Raw genomic sequence first — 18,837 nt, 5'->3', positions numbered from 1 at the left:
CACCGAAGTGGTAAACGACTGAGACCTGCATCACTCCGGGCTTTCCTCCAACATCAATCTTCCACACTGTGATATAACTGACATACGTAACTTCAGAAGTATTCTAACCTGTGTGTGTCCTCACAACAAGCAATATAATACTTGGGACCAAATCCTACCCGTTGTATTTGTCACAAGAAGCTATATACTATTTGGGACCAACTCTTACCCGTTTGAGTCCTCACAAGAAGCTATATACTATTTGGGACCAACGCTTACCCGTTTGAGTCCTCACAAGAAGCTATATACTATTTGGGACCAACTCTTACCCGTTTGAGTCCTCACAAGAAGCTATATACTATTTGGGACCAACTCTTACCCGTTTGAGTCCTCACAAGAAGCTATATACTATTTGGGACCAACTCTTACCCGTTTTATTTGTCACAAGAAGCTATACACTATTTGGGACCTACTCTAACCCGATATTCGCTGTCCCATTATGTTTTCGAGTACTAACACGTCTTAACAAACTAATGCCAACCACACTAACGCAGATAACCTGAAGCGCTATGATAAAGAGAAGGTCAATGCATTTGTTGACAATATCAACACAGAAACTGTAACAAGGCTGACCCATTTACTGAAATCAGCAACGTAAGGTCACTGTGACCCAGGCCTATACGTACTTACGGATGCAGGTTAGAGACAAACTCCAGCATGCCCATATTAAATAAAAGACAAACTTTGGGCAAAATAAATATAGTCTGAAGAAAATTTACAGTTCAGAGCTGAACTCTCGCAGTAAAGTCAAGCCATAAATACTAGTACTTATTATGTACCTTTCCTTTCGTATTCTATTGGTCTTGTGGATTGGACGAAGCACAAACGTCCGTGTACTAACATACTCACACGAAGAATCAGGGGCACGGGTGGCCCAGTCGTCTAAGGCGCCGCGATTCGCTGCGCAGACTTGCGTCCCTTGGGCACGCCAGAAACATGATTGTGGGTTCGAATCCCGGTTCGCCCCGATTATGTTTCTAGGTTTGTCAGCACCATACCCGTGCTCGTGGGTTTCACCGAAGTGGTAAACGTCTGAGACCTGCATCACTTCGGGCTTTCCTCCCACATCAAGCTGACACCCCGTGATATAACTAAAATACTGTTAAAAGCGGCGTTAAACCAAACTCACTCACTCACTCACACGTAGAATCATGTCAGACAATAGATCCCACAACCCTCGCTCCCTCGCTTACATTTACAAGTTACAATGGGACGGCGTGGAGGCTCTTCAAGATAGCATTGTTTTGTGCACTTTTGCACTCATTTATTAGTCTGATGATCCTCTTGCGAAGCATGTCAAGACTCATGATGAAAATAAGGAATGTCAACGTTTTCTTAAACGAGCCAAGGGTGTGGGACATAATCTCAATGTCACTGTTGATTTTGTTGATGGTTCTGTATTGCTGGACCGCACGGAAATGAATATCAGCCAAGCGAAAGGCCATATCCAAGTTACATTTTCGAGGAGAGGCTATCTGAACGACCACTGCATCATGGTTACCTAAAGTGTGTGGAGAAAAACAGCAACCCTGCAGAGACCTTCGAAGTCGGCCGGCATGAAAAGTGAAATGGAAGGCTTTCTGTTCGCTGCTCAGGACCAGTCGCTTCCCACTCGAAACCGTCAATGTGTGATTTTGCATCAAAATGTAAATATGAAATATATGAGACTGTCCAACACATTAATGCTAACTCTTATGTATCTTCACAACACGCAATATAATATTTGGGACCTTCTCTAACCCGTATATGTCCTCACAACAAGCAACACACATTTGCTGGACCCAGCAATATATCTCTCTTTGTGCGAATTTTTATGGAGCTTTGGAATCCAGTACAAAAGGAATGGACATGTCTGCAGGTTTTAGAGATTGAAACCATGTTACCATTAATAACAACTGCAAACAAGCATCAAAGTGCAGGCGAAGATATTTCCGCAAACATCCTACTGTTCATAACTTATGATAATAAATATTAATGATGTTAAAGTTACTTGTGCCAAAGCATGACGTGCTTACAAACAAAATAAGCGCCAATCGTGGAGGAACTATGTTTCAAAAATTATTTAAGGTGTGGAACAGGGTTAAAACAGTCGAAGGCAAAAGTTCAAAATTGTCTGTACACCATCTTAAAGAAGGTGAAGAGTTAATTACTGATAAATCTGACATTGCGAATATATACTGGGCGATCGCCATCATCAACTTTTGTCCCTTAGTCTCAGTGATATCAGAAACAGCAGGAAAATATTTTTATATATTTTATTCAAATAATGGCAAAGATGACGATGATGCATGTTCAATTCATGAGCTTCATACCGCTCTTGAGCAAGCTCATGGTAGTGTAGCAGCGGATGATAATATCCACAATCAGCTATTGAAGCATTCTCCTGAATCATGTCTTGATACACTTTTAGATATATTTGATCAAATATGGTCGTCAGGGAATTTTCCTCCTTCGTGGCATAATGCCATTGTCGTCCCCATACCAAAACCTGGCCGGGATCACATGAATCCCTAAAATTTCCGCCCTAAATCTTTAGACAGTTCCGTTCGCAAAACCATCGAACAATTATAGAAAAACCTACTCGGTACGAGTGATTACGGAAAATATATAGCAACATAGCAAAATATGATACCGAGCTAAGACCGATCTGTCTGTTCCTTTTATTCCCGAAATGGACAAACACAAAAAACATTGAATTATTACAATAGAATGCTTGTTTTCATGAATCAGAAGATCATTTTATTAACATCTCTGATGTCCTGAATTTAACTTTAAAATCGTATTTAAGGCGATTGCATGTTTGAGGAGAACATTTAGCTACTGCTGACTTCCCATGTTAATCAATCCTTGTTATCATGAACGCTTGAACTGACTACCTTGTTCATACAACTTCCTTCAGCGCGTGACTTTGCTTTTTACCCTAGTCACATAACAATAGAGCGCAGATACTGAAGACAGGTGAATATGCAAGTACATGCACTCAGCTCTCTGGTGTAAGAATCTGCATCGACACACCGTTAAATGGGTCTCCTCCGATTAGTAAGACAGCCCAGTTGTGAGACACCTTAAAACAACAATGTCATACCTGGTTGCACATGTTAATCAGGTAATTAACCCCTATCATGAAAAAATGGACTTGTCTTATTATAGACAAAAGAAATGACAAAAGATGCTTAATACACTCTTTTACTTTATTTCATTCAATATTTTAATTCATCCATCCCTTAAATCCATTGTTTTAACATATTCGCCACTTAAAGTTCCGTTAACGTTAATATCACAGTTCACATCACAGTTCACATCGAGGTTGTCACACTGACACAACCTTAATCCATCTTCAGAAGTTTGCCAACAGCATCCAAGAACTGGAGTAGTGTCTTGACACTCTGGGATAGCTGATCCTTCAGTCTGTAAAGTCGACTGTCAATCTCCTTGTACACACGCTTTCTTGCTGGTGGGGGGGGGCGGTCGGGTAGCCTTGTGGTTAAAGCGTTCGCTGGTCATGCCGAAGACCCGGGTTCGATTCCCGACATGGGTACAATGTGTGAAGCCTATTTCTGGTGTCCCCCGCCGTGATATTGCTGGAATATTGCTAAAAACGGCGTAAAACCAAACTCACTCACTCACTCACTCATTCTTGCTGGTGGAGCTGCACCTAGGTCTAACTGAGATAGCTTGGTCTTCTCAGATTTCTCAATCTTCTTGATGATCTCGATGACCCTGTAGAGATTAGGATGACGATGATTCAGTGATGCATTGAGGCGACTGTGGAAACCCTCCAGGTTGTTGTTGGTCCTTGGGCCGAATTTCTGATGATGGTCCCACAGTGAAAGGGGGAATCTGGCTTCATAATCCACCCAGTTTGTGACTATGTAGTCGTTGAATTCGTCAGCATTCGGTACATCGGGAGACTGGTTCACAGAGTCAATCCATGCATCCTGAACCTGTTGAAGAGGCAGCAGAGGCAAGGCAGCAGCTCGTTGGATCCACTGTTCCACAAGGGCGTTATTTCTGTATCCAACAGCAAGACCTTCACCGTCGGAAAAAAGCAGAAACCGCTCACCATCATGGGTCTCTCTCCAGGGTGCTGCACTGTCGACTTCAGCTCTGGTTTTAGGGAGTTTCGGGATGGTGTGACTGCGGTGTCTGTACATGGCGCTGCCGACTGAGCTGAAGGAGGGAAATATAGCTGCAGCCTCCGGATCATGTCTCAAGACCTCGTCGTTGTAGAGGGCTGGCATAGGAGTGGTTGGTTCTTCTCTTGCTCTCTTCCTTAAGCTGCCAAGGAACTGGATTCTGCTGGTGTCTTCTGGTGGGTGGTTGTGTACAGTGAAACTTTTTGAGTAAGCTCCTATTAGCTCCTAACTCATTTATTTCCTGAGAATTTTCAAACAGAATTACTGGCCTACTCTTAATAATTAATCCGCTAATCATGGGCTGTGACCATTTTTAAGTGGGTAGACTGGCTGTGTTTGTTTAATTAATCCCATCTTCTCCACTGTCTTACAATGGGTGTCTCACTAATGGGATGTCTTACTAATGGGATGTAACCGTTAAATGCAATAGACCAGAGGTTGTTATCCACAAAGTTGTATATTTACTCTCAAACTTCTAGAATGCCAATCCAACAGCTGGTACCAGTTGACTAGCTGTTGCCTTAACACAGTCGTCAAGTTTAGTGCGCTGGCGTAGAGAGTCCATTTAGACTTAACAGCGACGGGAAAGATAAGAGGTAGAATCCCAGAGTCGCTCCGATAATGAACCATGGTATGTGTACACCAGGCTCCACCAGTGGCAATTAAGCGTATACGACTTGCGTTAATCTGTGGCTTCCTACATAATTAGACTCTTTCAGGTGCAGTGATCTGACTGAAATAGCATCAAATCGACTCTCTCACACAATCAGTAAGTGTTCAAGGCGTGTTTAGATATACACTACACGTCTTGTCTACCTGTTCATCCGTGACTTCCGTGTCCAGTTAAACCCTTAAACTGTTGTTAATCATATGTTTATTGACACATATAACACAAACACTAGCGACTCTACAGAACAATGAAGGAAACGTCCAAACCAGTGTCCCAATCCTCTGTGTTAAGCCATCACCCTGTTTGTGTCGAGCACTGCTGGCGTGGACTGGTTCAGTCTTGGTACCCACTCCCTCAGTGTACACGGGGTGGCATGTCTGGTACAACACTGCGCGAGGGAGTTTAACCTAGATGCACCGGTGGATATCCCACAGCTATGTATGTCAGCTGCGACACGCTCACACAAGGGCTTAACAGTTTATGCAAGTCACAGAAAGACAAGGAACGTTATTGAGACGACCACGTGCTGTATAACGAAGTGCCATGAACACAACGCACTATATAACCTCACTATTGAGTGGTAAAGGGCATACCGTTTTTAAATCATGTAGTGATTGATGCCAAACCGACCATAGTGAGTGCGATTGGTTCTCTGCTCAAAGATAACGGTAAAATTCGTATAATTCAAGAAAGAAGACATGAACAGGTACAAGACTTCTTGTTAGTATGAGTACATAGATCTACATCATGTTTTGAAAATGATAGTACCATGAAGCTATTTGTCAAAGTTAGACGTGAAAGGTCCTCATCGTTCAGTGGAGGTACATCCTGGTAAATGTAAATTGTTTGATAGGCATTACTTAGAAGTTGACGGATGACAAGATAGACCCAATTTTATGGATAACAGCTTCTTTAATACTGTGAAAAGCGACGTTTCGGTATAGATCCTTATACCGTTGTCAAGCAAGACAACACCTCAAATTTTAATTGTTTGATAAGCATTACTTAGAAGTTGACGGATGACAAGATAGACACAAGTTTATGGATAACAACTTCTTTAATACTGTGAAAAGCGACGTTTCGGTATAGATCCTTGTCAGTCTTGCTTGACAACGGTATAAGGATCTATACCGATACGTCGCTTTTCACAGTATTAAAGAAGTTGTTATCCATAAAAGTGTGTCTATCCTGGTAAAAGTATCTTGACTGGTGTGTGTTGGCATTTCAATGGTGACCAGGACGTTACCTATTTGAATGATAGCAAACTTCGTTTTGGTGCGTCAAAAAGTCCTCGTATTTTTCAGACAGTTTGTGCGGCTGTGTATCGTATTGTGAAACATTGCTATGAAATTGGTGTAATTGCTTATATTGATTTTATTGTCATATCTGACACGTTTGACCAGTGAGTACAAGCTCTCGATCAATGAGTGAAGGTTATCAGAGAACTGGGATTCTGTGTGTACAAGCTCTCGATCAATGAGTGAAGGTTATCAGAGAACTGGGATTCTGTGTGTACAAGCTCTCGATCAATGAGTGAAGGTTATCAGAGAACTGGGATTCTGTGTGTACAAGCTCTCGATCAATGAGTGAAGGTTATCAGAGAACTGGGATTCTGTGTGTACAAGCTCTCGATCAATGAGTGAAGGTTATCAGAGAACTGGGATTCTGTGTGTACAAGCTCTCGATCAATGAGTGAAGGTTATCAGAGAACTGGGATTCTGTGTGTACAAGCTCTCGATCAATGAGTGAAGGTTATCAGAGAACTGGGATTCTGTGTGTACAAGCTCTCGATCAATGAGTGAAGGTTATCAGAGAACTGGGATTCTGTGAGTACAAGCTCTCGATCAATGAGTGAAGGTTATCAGAGAACTGGGATTCTGTGTGTACAAGCTCTCGATCAATGAGTGAAGGTTATCAGAGAACTGGGATTCTGTGAGTACAAGCTCTCGATCAATGAGTGAAGGTTATCAGAGAACTGGGATTCTGTGAGTACAAGCTCTCGATCAATGAGTGAAGGTTATCAGAGAACTGGGATTCTGTGTGTACAAGCTCTCGATCAATGAGTGAAGGTTATCAGAGAACTGGGATTCTGTGTGTACAAGCTCTCGATCAATGAGTGAAGGTTATAAGAGAACTGGGATTCTGTGTGTACAAGCTCTCGATCAATGAGTGAAGGTTATCAGAGAACTGGGATTCTGTGTGTACAAGCTCTCGATCAATGAGTGAAGGTTATCAGAGAACTGGGATTCTGTGTGAAGTAGAACAAAGTGTATGGCCAAACACAGAGTATTGTGTTCCTTGGCATCGTCATCAATGCCGTGGAGTGTACGTCAGTAGTACCTGAGAGAGAATTCCTGATTTGCAGTCTCAACTTGAGGAATATTCCGAGAGGACAAGAATGAAAAAGGCAGCTCGAGTGACTTATTACGGAGGTAGAAACATTGTTTCTCGTAGCAATAGTCCAGCAGCTTCAGCCTTTGGTGTCTGTATTTGACAACGTTTGAGGCAAAATGGAGCATGCTCTTCCCACTAAAATTTCACAGGGCGTTAGTGTGGCAGTATCCGATCACCTCGTCGGGAACGCCTGGTATCAATTAAGAATTGAGTTTCTCTTTGTGTGAGTTCATTGGAGTATGAACCTTCATAGAGTGAGGGCCAAACTGTATGAACGTCGGAGCTTGAGGATGATAAGATAATTTCTTACCTCAAAGGATGTAGGTCAAGATCTAAACACAATTTTATTTAGTACGTGTGACTTCATGTTTACACTGACAGCCATACAACAACCAGCTATATCGCGGAGTAAAATAGTTCCTCAAAAAGAGAGGTGACATGGGCGTATGGATGCACAACTTGCTCTTCAGAAACATCTTACGCAGCACATGTGTTCAAATCATATCCTCATTAGATGAGAAAGGTCTGTAAAGAACTACCTCAGTAAGACAGTAACAATGACAGCGCGTCGTAATACATTTACTTCAAGTACAAGACGTCAAAATGGCCGACACGATAAACGTGACGGGAGAGATTTCCGAAGTTGTTAATGAACCTGTGGCGGTTACATGTGTTAGTCATCATTGATCAACTGGCCGATCATTGAAAGGTGAATAAAGATGCGTCAAACAGACACTATGGTAAATTCATGGATTGCTGGAGACGGACAATGTCAGCCCAGACACGGATCGAGTCGATACTATGATAGTTTAGATGTGCATTTCTTAGTTTATTCATTAGGATAGGCCGTAGCGAGGATATTCATGAACAATCAAGCAGTCACGCTTCCTGGCATTTCTCAATGTATACTGAAACGCTGAGACCAAGAATAAAGGTTATAAATAATCAGTAAGAACGCTTATGCATGTTTTCGAGCTAGGGAATTTCCAGGGGTTTCCCAAGGAATGTGGAAGTAGTCCGTCAGTGTTTACGTCATTTCAAAAACACGGCCTTGTGAAAAACGTATGAACGTCAAATTGTGTCGTTCATACACTTATGAACGTCATTTTCGCGGTCATGTGACCGACCTCTCGTCCAATGGAAAAGCCGTATATCGTGTAAACTTCAAATTAAAAGATTATCACTATTTAATGACTATGGAGATGGTTTGGGTGCTTTACTTTATTATTATAGCATGCCGAAATAAAACCAATTTCACATTCCTTATCATCAAAGCTATGGCTCGTCACCATCATAAAATGGATGTCAATGTGTTTATTTGTTTCTTTAGAGGTACATGTATGCCAATGTGGAGTGTAATAAAATTAAAATCGTGCGTTAAGGCTTATTGTATAAATAACAGATGAACCTTAAACGTCAAAGGGAGTCACGGGTGGTCAAGTGGAGGCTGTAAGAGTTGCGTCCCTTAGGCGTGGCAGTATCTATGATCGCCCTAAATGTTTCTGGGTTTGTCAGCACCTTACTCTGCATGTGGATTTCACTGGTGGGGTAAAGTGTCTAAGTCTTGCATCAGTTCAGGCTTTCATACAAGCTGCCACAGTGTGATATAACTGAAATAGTGTTCAAAGCGGCGGAAAACAAAACTCCCTCACCCCACAATCATATTACACTGCAATAATAAACGTGTAAAAAAATTAATAATATATTTTATTTCTCGTGTACAAATGATCAACAGTAACTACAGAGGGGAAAAATCCATAACATTTCTAAATACATGCAGAACAATACTCAATAGCCAAGCCGTGGACTGTCCGGAGGCACCGGTCACCAATTCGCATCAGTCTTCACGTTTCGCTGTGCAGAGTTACGTCGCTTAGTAGTAGCAGGATCCGCTGATCGTGGGCTCGAAGCCAAGGTTCTGATTATGTTTCTTGCTTTGTTGGCACTGTGCCCATGCTCGGAAGTTTCAACAAATGGGAGCATCATACGAGCTTTTCTCAATAATTTGACACCAATGATATAACTGAAATACTATTCCTGACGGCATAAAGCACAACTCACTCATCCGCACACATTTTGAAATGACAGTGATTAACTCGTCTACACTTCGATGTCTATGTTAGCAATATAGTGACAACTGTTGACTGACATGAATACATACACCATGCAGATGAATATTCGTTGACATGCTCTTGATTAATGATTCTTCTTTCCAGGTAGCCGCTGTAAAATTCAAGATGTCACGCCTATATTGTGGGTAGCCAAAACATTTGAAATTAGATTTTTAAGCATCTTTTAATCATATTCCTATCATAATATGTTCAAGACATAGGATTAGTCATGGAATCGTATTCAAGCCAGGCATACTTCGTAACATTCTTTGTTTAATTTTCATTTCACAACAACCAATTTTGATTTACTTTCGGCATGGACGGTTTCTCCATGTCTTTATTTGCGTCCATCTGCTTGCAATCACGTCAACCATTACTTTTTCTAATTCCAAAGTTACTGTTATCATCGATTTCCCTCACAACTTTCGGTGGTAAAGTACTTTGCCATGATGTTGTCTACTGAACTCGATGCACTGCACATAGTACATTTGTTTAGCATAAGCCCTTCGTCACAGAGCTGCACGGAGCTATCATTGAGGAATGAAGATGAGTGCGGTTACGCGAGTTCCATCGCTATCGAAAAATTAAATGGCAATCGAGAAAATGGGGAAGCAAAGGTTAAATTATTTATTTTTGTGTCTATAAATGTGAAGCAATACAATTTAGTCTCCATAAAATATTTGTTCAAGGTAGTCATTTGGCGTTCTCTGAATTTAGATAGAAGAAAAACTGAAACTTAGGTCGCATTGGCAATAGTTTTAGTAACAATTTTAATAATCCGTTAGCTATTCATACGTGAATACAATGCCTGTTCCCTCAAACTTTCGGTCTATCACATCATCAAATCGTTTGTTTTGAGCAACTGTTATCCAGTTCCTCCAGTCCCCGACTTCACCTGAAACAATAACAGTACATGTCTTTAACTCTTCAGGTAAGTAATACATGAGTAACTCCTAAAGTTAGAAGTACATGATTTAGTCCACAACTGACAACATGATTAAGGCATAAAACGTGCAAATTTATACATAACAACTTCTGATTTATTGCATATAGCGACGTTTCGATTGACACACCGTTTTCAAGTTGAATGATAACTTTTCTTGAGGAAGAGAATATATGGATGTCAACTTCTTTATATGAGGAACACAACGTTTCGAAGTATATGCTTACTTCTTCATCAGGTGAGTGAATGCCATGAGGCAGAGAGCATATATATGTACATGTAAGAACAACAAAATTAAAAAGATAACAAAAGGTGGAAAATAACAAAGGGTAGAAGCTAACAAAGGAAGCCAACAGATGATTGGCGCTGATAGGTGATTAGCAATAGACAATGGAAGCCAACACTTAAGTTATCATAGCGAAGTAAATGGTAATGGACACTAGACACCAACGTCTAGAATGCCAATAAAGCAGTGACTTGAGTAAGGAACGTGTATTACAAGTAAGTCATCAAGAATGCAAAACACGAGTAATTACTTAATTTAGTGATACATAATTAGGTCATCAAGTACGTAATACATGAGTAAGTCCTTAGGGCCTCTAGAAACTGATGAGTCCGTAAGTCCACGCGTAAGTAATACATGAGTCCTTAAAGTCCTTAAGTAAGTAATGCATAAGTTAGTACTTTATATTTTAAGTAAGTAATATATGGATATGACATAAAGTAACTACAACATGAATAAGTCTTTGAGTAAATAATAAATGCCAATACAAGAGAATATCCAACGTAGATTATCCGCGTGAGTGCTTGAGTTGGTGGTGTTGAGAAAGTCCTTAAGTCATAAGTAATTTACAAGAGTAAATCCTGAGGAAAGTAATACATGCTTTAAGGTTTAAGTAAGTAGTACATAAGTACGTCTTTAAATAAGTAAGTAAGTCCTTAAGTGACTTAAACATGAGTAAATGCTTAGGTAAGATTTAATCCTTGACTCATGAGTCCTTAGGTCTGGTAATACATGGGTAAGTCCTTAAGTAAGTAATGTATGCGTAAGTTGGTTGGTTGGTTTTTAAGTAACAAATACATGAGTATATAAGTGAAGATCCGGATTTGAACTGATTTTCAGTAACCCATGCTTGTCGTAAAGGGTGAATGGGATCGGGTGGTCAGGTTCGGTGGCGTGGTTGATGCATGTTATCGAATCCCAATTGCACAGATCCGAGTCACGAAAGCAATATACAGTCAGCGTGAGACGTATTATTCACACGTGTGTGCCCTCACAACAGCCAATACAGTATTTGGGACCTACTGTAAACCGTGTGTGTCCTCACAGCAAGCAATATAATACTTTGGACCTATTCTAACCCGTGTGTGTTCCCACAATAATTAATCTCACCTTTTCTGTACACTCCTTTGTGGCTTTCCTTCCAGATTTCGAACGGATCAGCAAAATCCTCCTTCACCTCCGCGTCTGCAGCCCTCAGCTTCTTAAAGCTGCACGCCTCTGCTATTTCCTGGCAGAGTTCATCATTGACTGACTCTCCGATGAAGTCGGCAACCGATTTGATGTGTTTAACAGGATCCTAAAAAAAACAAAAAACATCAGTGTTATTACCGATATCGAATGTCGTGGCCAGCACCTTCCGATAAGCTAGGCGATACCATTTCCTGTGACATCTTCCACATCACCAATATTCAGTAACAGAATCATGGCTATCGTGTAACATCCGTCTTGTTTTATTCCTATGCGGATGCGGGGCGGTCGGTTGGCCTAGTGGTTAAAGCGTTCGCTCGTCCCGCCGAAGACCCGGGTCGATTCCCGACATGGGTACTATGTGTGAAGCCAATTTCTGGTGTCCCCTGCCGTGATGTTGCTGGAATATTGCTAAAAGCGGCGTAAAACCATACTCACTCACTCACTCACTCACTCCTATGCGGATCCAGGCGTTGGATGCAGGTGTATCCCCACCTATCTCTTTTCCAAAATATATACACATAATTAAACACTGTACATGTTTTAGGTCTAAAAGATCTAGAATACGAATAGAATATCAAATCATTTATAAGATTAATACCTTTTACCGAGTAATTTTATAATATACGGGAGTGTTTCCGATTCTTATATTCGTATTTTTCCATAAAGGTTGTGATAATATATCTTTTTCCTCTTTGACAGAATTTCCTTCTTTTTTAACACTGTAACTAACTCAAGAGGTGATATATCTTCTAAAGATTACATGATTGCTACATTTGAAAAACACAAAACGTTTCCCCTTTTTCAAAGCCTTGTATCCACCCTACGGCTAAACTGCGGGGCAAAAGAAAGGCATAATTCTGTTTAAAGGTGGCCAAAAATGAAGACGAAATTGTTATTTGATGTTAATGTATTTCATACGGGTTTCATAGTCGATATTACATGCATCATATGAATGAGTATCTCACAACAGATGACATGCATATGGCGTCTCAAGGAACATGGGGGTCGCAAGCAAATTTTGATTTTTTTCGAGGGTTTCTTGTATATGCTTTCTGTGATGGACTACATGTGTTTCTAAACACATCTTCTAACTGTACTGATCAGACCATTACGTCTTGTCGACGCAAGACATCTTGGTCTTAAACATTAAAAAATACAAACCTCTTTCAAGTTTTCATAAAACAATGTTAAGATAGGCAAGTCCGGGTTGTCCTGTTTCACTTGCCACCAGTCTTTCAGATAATCGGCAAAACTACCTCCGGGAACTGAAACATTGGAAGCAGTTAGATAACGTCATAAACAAATGTTCATATATAAGCATGTGTCTACGAGAAGCCCGGCACACACTGAAGTAGCAGAGCAGCACTTTAAAATGTATAAATCCCCATCAAGACAGCACAGCTATAAACCCCATTCAAGGAATAGCACTTCAGAGCGTTTAAAAACATATTCAGACAGCGCAGCTCTTCATGATCAGAGCGTTTACACCCACATTCAGACAACACAGCAATTCAAAACGTTTAAACTCACGTTCAGACAGCGCAGAAGATCAGAGAGTTTAAACCCACATTCAGACAGTGCACTACATCAGAGCGTTTAAACCCACATTCAGACAACACAGCAATTCAAAACTTTTAAACTCACGTTCAGACAGCGCAGCAGATCAGAAAGTTGAAACCCACATCCAGACAGCACAGCACTTCAAAACTTTTAAACCTACGTTCAGACAGCGCACTACATCAGAGCGTTTAAACCTTCATTCAGGGAACAGCACGTCAGAGAGTTTGTACCAACACTCAGACAGCGCAGCACATCAAAGAGTTTAAACCAACATCCAGACAGCGCAGCACTTCAAAACTTTTAAACCTACGTTCAGACAGCGCACTATCTCAGAGCGTTTAAACCCACATTCAGGGAACAGCACGTCAGAGCGTTTGTACCAACACTCAGACAGCGCAGCGGATAAGAAAGTTAAAACCCACATCCAGACAGCACAGAATTGACATTGTCATGTTTACTTAATATCAGCTACACATTACCGTACTACTGTAGAACCACTGATTGTCATCCAATTGAAAGAAAAAAGCATTGATGATGCAGTATCTCTCTTGAAACTGGGTCCAGATTCCATGATAGGTTAAACAGTAAAAATCACTTTTGAGCGTCGAAACATTTTGACGTCTTCGCGCTGCTGACACGCTGGGTTAATCCCGGTTAATCGTCTGAGTGACCCAATGGAACTCTGTTTTCATTACTTTCTTTAGGGTAGATTTTCGAAATCATATCTGGGTGACCTATGTCGTTGGTTGAAGTGCACGATAACAACTTCTCTCGGATATATTACACTTTCGCAATCCGCCATCATATATGCATTGCGCTGATACGGTCATTGTGTAGCCAGTTTCCGGGGCTCGACTTAAGCTTGTCTGTCTCACAACCCTGGGCCCCATTCCTAAAAGCGATCTTAGCACTAAGGTGATCGTAAGTCCCATACTTTAACATAGGCTTACGATCATCGTAGCGCTCAGATCGCTTTGAGGAACGAGGCCCCGAACCTTCCGCCCAGCACTTACTGTACAGCTATAGCCTTGAGTGACGCAAGTCTAGATTTTCCACAGGTTCTGAATCCATGGAGTAGGGACAGAGCTTGAGAAGTGGGCCAATACTATGCCTGTCACTTACATGTATACTTTTATCTGATGGTTGTAGAATTTGACCCGAAAAAATCATATTGAACCCAGCAGGTATAGCCCAAATGCAGGAGTTACTAGTGTCGGAATATCAGATTTCAGTGTGGTTCCTTTTCAGTTTTAATGATTGTTTGTGTCTACCAAAATAATATATTTTCAGAGACAATGCGTAAGTCTAAAATGACGCTAACAACCAGGGTAACCGCGTGTGCTCAAAAGACAAAAAAGAGTTTAAAAGTTCTTCCTTTAAAATGTTATCCCTTTGACGAACGTTGTGCTTTATTGTGAAAATGTTAGTATGCAGGACCGTAAAACGACTAATAAAATCTTGGCGTGAACGGTAGGAGTGAGTGAGTCGGGTTTGACGCCGCTTTAAACCGTATTCCAGTTATATCACAGCGTGTTAGCTCAGTGTAGGAGGAAAGCCCGAAGTGATGCAGGTCTCAGACGTTTACCACTTTGGTGCAACCCACGAGCACGGGTATGGCGTTTCTGGCGTGCCCAAGGGACGGAAGTCCACTATGGTGAAGTGCGGCGCAGTAGACGACTGGACTTTATTGGTGAAGAAAATGTTTGTAAACGCATTATATCAATAATGATTGTTGACGTCTTTATGAATTAAATGAATAAAACCTTTCTGCCATTAGATTATTAGAAACATATACATGTATGGTAATAACCCTATTAAACTAATAGCCTTTGTTATTATCACGAGGTTTGATATGACTTAGTAGCATCTAACGTATCACTCACCTTTTCCTTCCAGAAACAGATCCAGAAATTCTGAATACCTCCCGTCAAACCTAAAAAGTTTTTTGGATCCGTTGGCGTGGTTAAAATATGATACGCTGACATCTTTGGGATTTCGCATGACGAAGATTGTTCTAATTTGCTTCTCTACCAGTTTCTCCGGCAGATGGCGGAAGTGAAGATGCGAGTTCAGAACCCGCGGGGATGGCAGTTCATCAATCCTCTCAAACTTCGGCATCTCCAACATGGCTATCTCTTTCATTTTCTTATTGTACTCAGAGTTACCGGCCCTGAGCATGTTGACGATTTCCCACAACCAGTGGGTACCTGGAAGGATCGGAATAGACAGTATTATGTAACTTGGTTTAACGCCTATTTTAATGGTAACTCTGTGTCAGCCAACATGATGTGGCGGCACGTAGTCCTATGAGAGTTTCGAGGGTTTGGGTTTATTGTACATTTTGTCCCACAATGAACCACTGCGGCGTTGAACAACATTCACTCACACACTTGAAATCAAATTATTCAATTTAAAATCACTTACTGAGTAAATCTTCTATCTCCGGTTCTTACCACATTTGGGATATGCCGCTATCATGACGTCATCGTCCCTCAGTTCGAGCTTCTGAACATTTCGGATCATTTCCATATCATCCTCCGGGGTGGTGCCAACTCTCCGAAGGACGCCGTCATTTATGTAGAAGGACCACCCATGACCATTTTCATTCCGGTAGTCCAGAATCTCGGGAGTTCTATGAAGAATGTGTGAGTGAGTGAGTTGGGGATTACTGAACACTGAGTGGGTTGTATCATGACTTAGTGTGTGAGAAAACCTGGCGCAAGTTGCAGACGTTTACTGCTTGGTGCCACCAAAGAGAATGTGTATGTTGCTTCCAAACATAGGATCATAGTTATTGTGAACCTGTTTCCGAACCCGCAGATTCTGGCACTCGCAAGGGACGCAATTCTCCACAGCTAATACTGAATGCCAGTAGTATCTTCTCTGGTAACTAATTGTTTATTTCAAAACAATGTAATGTATGTCCATTATATAACACCAAGAAGAACTTATATATTTTTAAATGGCATCGCTTCAGCAGAAGTTTACTATTTGCTTTAACAGTGTTTGCTTTATTTGCAGTATCTGACTGAAGTTGACTGAAGCTATATTTTTACATACTAGTTCTTTCACTCGATAACTTAATCAAAACAAAACTTCTGATACAACGCGACATACTGACGACAGAGTCTCCAATTCAGCACCTGTGGGGATTCCCATTAAGTCCACAGTCGCAAAGGTCGAATGGGGATTGGATGGTCAGTCTCTGTGACTAAATTTTCGGCATTCGTCACGTAAACCTAATTTGCTTTCTCACCCGACACACATGAATTAACAAAGTACACTAAGGGTCATATACACTCTTAAAAAAACCGCGGAGGTAGTATGTAGTTCACTGAACCTAACTACACAAAAAATCGGGTATATAAATTGAATATATGTTATTGGAAACTTTTGGTGGCCTGATATTCGACAAACAGTGCGCCAAAACGCAGCCATTGTCGATTTGCAATAAACGGCATTGTTTTCACACTTGTTAAAATGCCATGGAGGAAAACAGTGATGCTAAATGCACGTGCAAGTTATGACATTCGTAACTCGTGGTAGTGGCTATAAATAACTTGTCATTCAATTGTCAACATTTTTCATGACTTGTTTTTTTTCATGAAATCTGACTTGGTTGTGGTTCAGGGAAATTTGACAGCAAATCGCTACATGAATCAAATTCTTCAACCTCATCTTCTTCCAATCATTGGCCGCCAGACACTCCCACAACTTGCCAACGCGTTACAAGCGGAATGGCGCAGAATTCCGCAGGACAGAATTCGTACACCTATCCAGTCAATGCCGAGGAGATGCAGAGCCGTGATTGCTGCCCGGGCCGGTCACACGAGATACTGAGTTCAGCGCAACCTTGTGGCCTTATGTGACATGACAATGAACAGTTTTCAATGCCTTTGTAAAACGACAACATGTGACTATCGAGTTCCAAAATTTCATATTTGTATGTATGATATTAAATTAAATATATCGACTCTATTAGGCACAATACATTGACTTAACCGGTGCGTTTCTTTTTTCTTTCTTTTAAGAGTGTAAGAGAAATTATAAGGGAGGGGGCGGATGAGAGGGACATGGGTATATGTACTGGGGATGGGGGCGGGCTAAAAAATAAAACAGTCCTAAGACCAATCTCATCACACACACACACACATACACACACATACACACACATACCTCTATTATTAGTGACCATTTTTTCAAAACATGTCGGGCATTAGACACGATTGTAACTCCTTTAGCCAAGGGAAGGTGCGCCATGGAGCATAAGACCGATCACGCTGACAAGCGAATAACAACCTTGCAAGCGCAGTTGCAGTAGTATTTCCATTGAGTGCGTACATGTACTTGGCCATAAGGAGATCTCTCTGCGTCCAAAATGAGCGACTGTAAATATAACGGCTATCTTCATTTACCTAGCATCCTCAACCGACCATCTGCCCAACACGTTTATCGTCGCGAATGGTGTTACCTGATTAAATACAGTGCATTAACGCAACAGCTTATTTGAGGAGAACATTTACTCACTGCTGACTTCCCATGTTAATCAGTCCTTGTTATGATGAACGCTTGAAACTGACTTTCTTGTTTACTCCTCGCGTCGCCCAGCTATTACCCCAGTCACGTGACGAGAGAGATAGGTGATGATTTATAATAGCTCAATATGTACATTGTTCATTGTCATATTTACGATTGTGGGTTTAACTGGTACCCGTTAATTGTTGTGTTAAGTTTACTGTGCATTTAGACTAAACAGCGACGGGGAATTCAGGAGTTCGAATCCCTGAGTCACTCCGATAATGAACCATGATATGTGTACACCAGGCTGCACCAGTGGTAATTTAGCGTCTACGATATTAGTTCTATAAGAGACAGTTCTGGCGCAGTCCCATCCCATGTTAAGTCTATAGGACTATTTCCCCTCACACGTGTTCCCGCCGAGCCTTGTCCCAGGGCGTGGTGTGACGTCACATCCAAGTCGCGTAGCTTGCCGGGCGCATCTGAACTATATCAGAGATAGCGTACGTTCTGCCACCTAACAATGATAAATCATTATGAACATTATCAGCTATTTCTCACATTCTTCATACCAGCAAATGTAGTAATCATTAATCAACAACAAGAATATTCAATTTCTAGATCATTTTATATACCAGCGCATGCAGAATGGACTTGTGTCGGAGAGCCAACCCAAGCCATCCTAACAACATGTAGGTAAATTTAAAATGTACAATTCATGTAACTTACAGTTGTTCAACACCATTTGCTTTAATCAGTGAATTAAATTTCTTAGGCCAGTGAAGCCATTTTACCAAATATTGTTTCTTAAATTTTTCGCTCTTGGTCTACAGGATTGTCTACTTTTCTCATGTCATCTTCTCTCACATCCACTTTTGAAGATCTGATACGTAGAAGGTGCCCTGAATAACTTTACTATCGTAGCCCTTGACACTGTAGACTGGCAGTCCTCATCGTAGTAAAGTCTTTGAAAGGCATTTAGAAGTGTAACA

General features: G+C 41.1%; 1 protein-coding gene across 1 annotated transcript in view; it reads right to left on the bottom strand.

Annotated features, from left to right (window-relative positions):
* LOC124116448 (sulfotransferase 1C2-like) overlaps positions 1 to 17,941 on the bottom strand; it is a 56,031-nt gene extending 38,090 nt beyond the window's left edge. Inside the window, exons 1-4 of the mRNA XM_048401086.1 lie at positions 17,855 to 17,941; positions 15,781 to 15,959; positions 15,211 to 15,534; positions 12,929 to 13,032 (exon numbers count right to left, since the gene is read on the bottom strand). Coding sequence (XP_048257043.1) covers positions 12,929 to 13,032; positions 15,211 to 15,534; positions 15,781 to 15,959; positions 17,855 to 17,868 — 621 coding nt within the window. The 5' untranslated portion in view covers positions 17,869 to 17,941. The remainder of the gene's footprint in view (positions 1 to 12,928; positions 13,033 to 15,210; positions 15,535 to 15,780; positions 15,960 to 17,854) is intronic.
* Positions 17,942 to 18,837: the final 896 nt, after the last annotated feature.

This window comes from Haliotis rufescens, unplaced genomic scaffold (genome assembly GCF_023055435.1).
Source record: "Haliotis rufescens isolate VD_foot unplaced genomic scaffold, xgHalRufe1.0.p SCAF_21, whole genome shotgun sequence".
NCBI lineage: Eukaryota > Metazoa > Mollusca > Gastropoda > Lepetellida > Haliotidae > Haliotis > Haliotis rufescens.
This window is presented reverse-complemented; position numbering and strand designations above follow the sequence as displayed.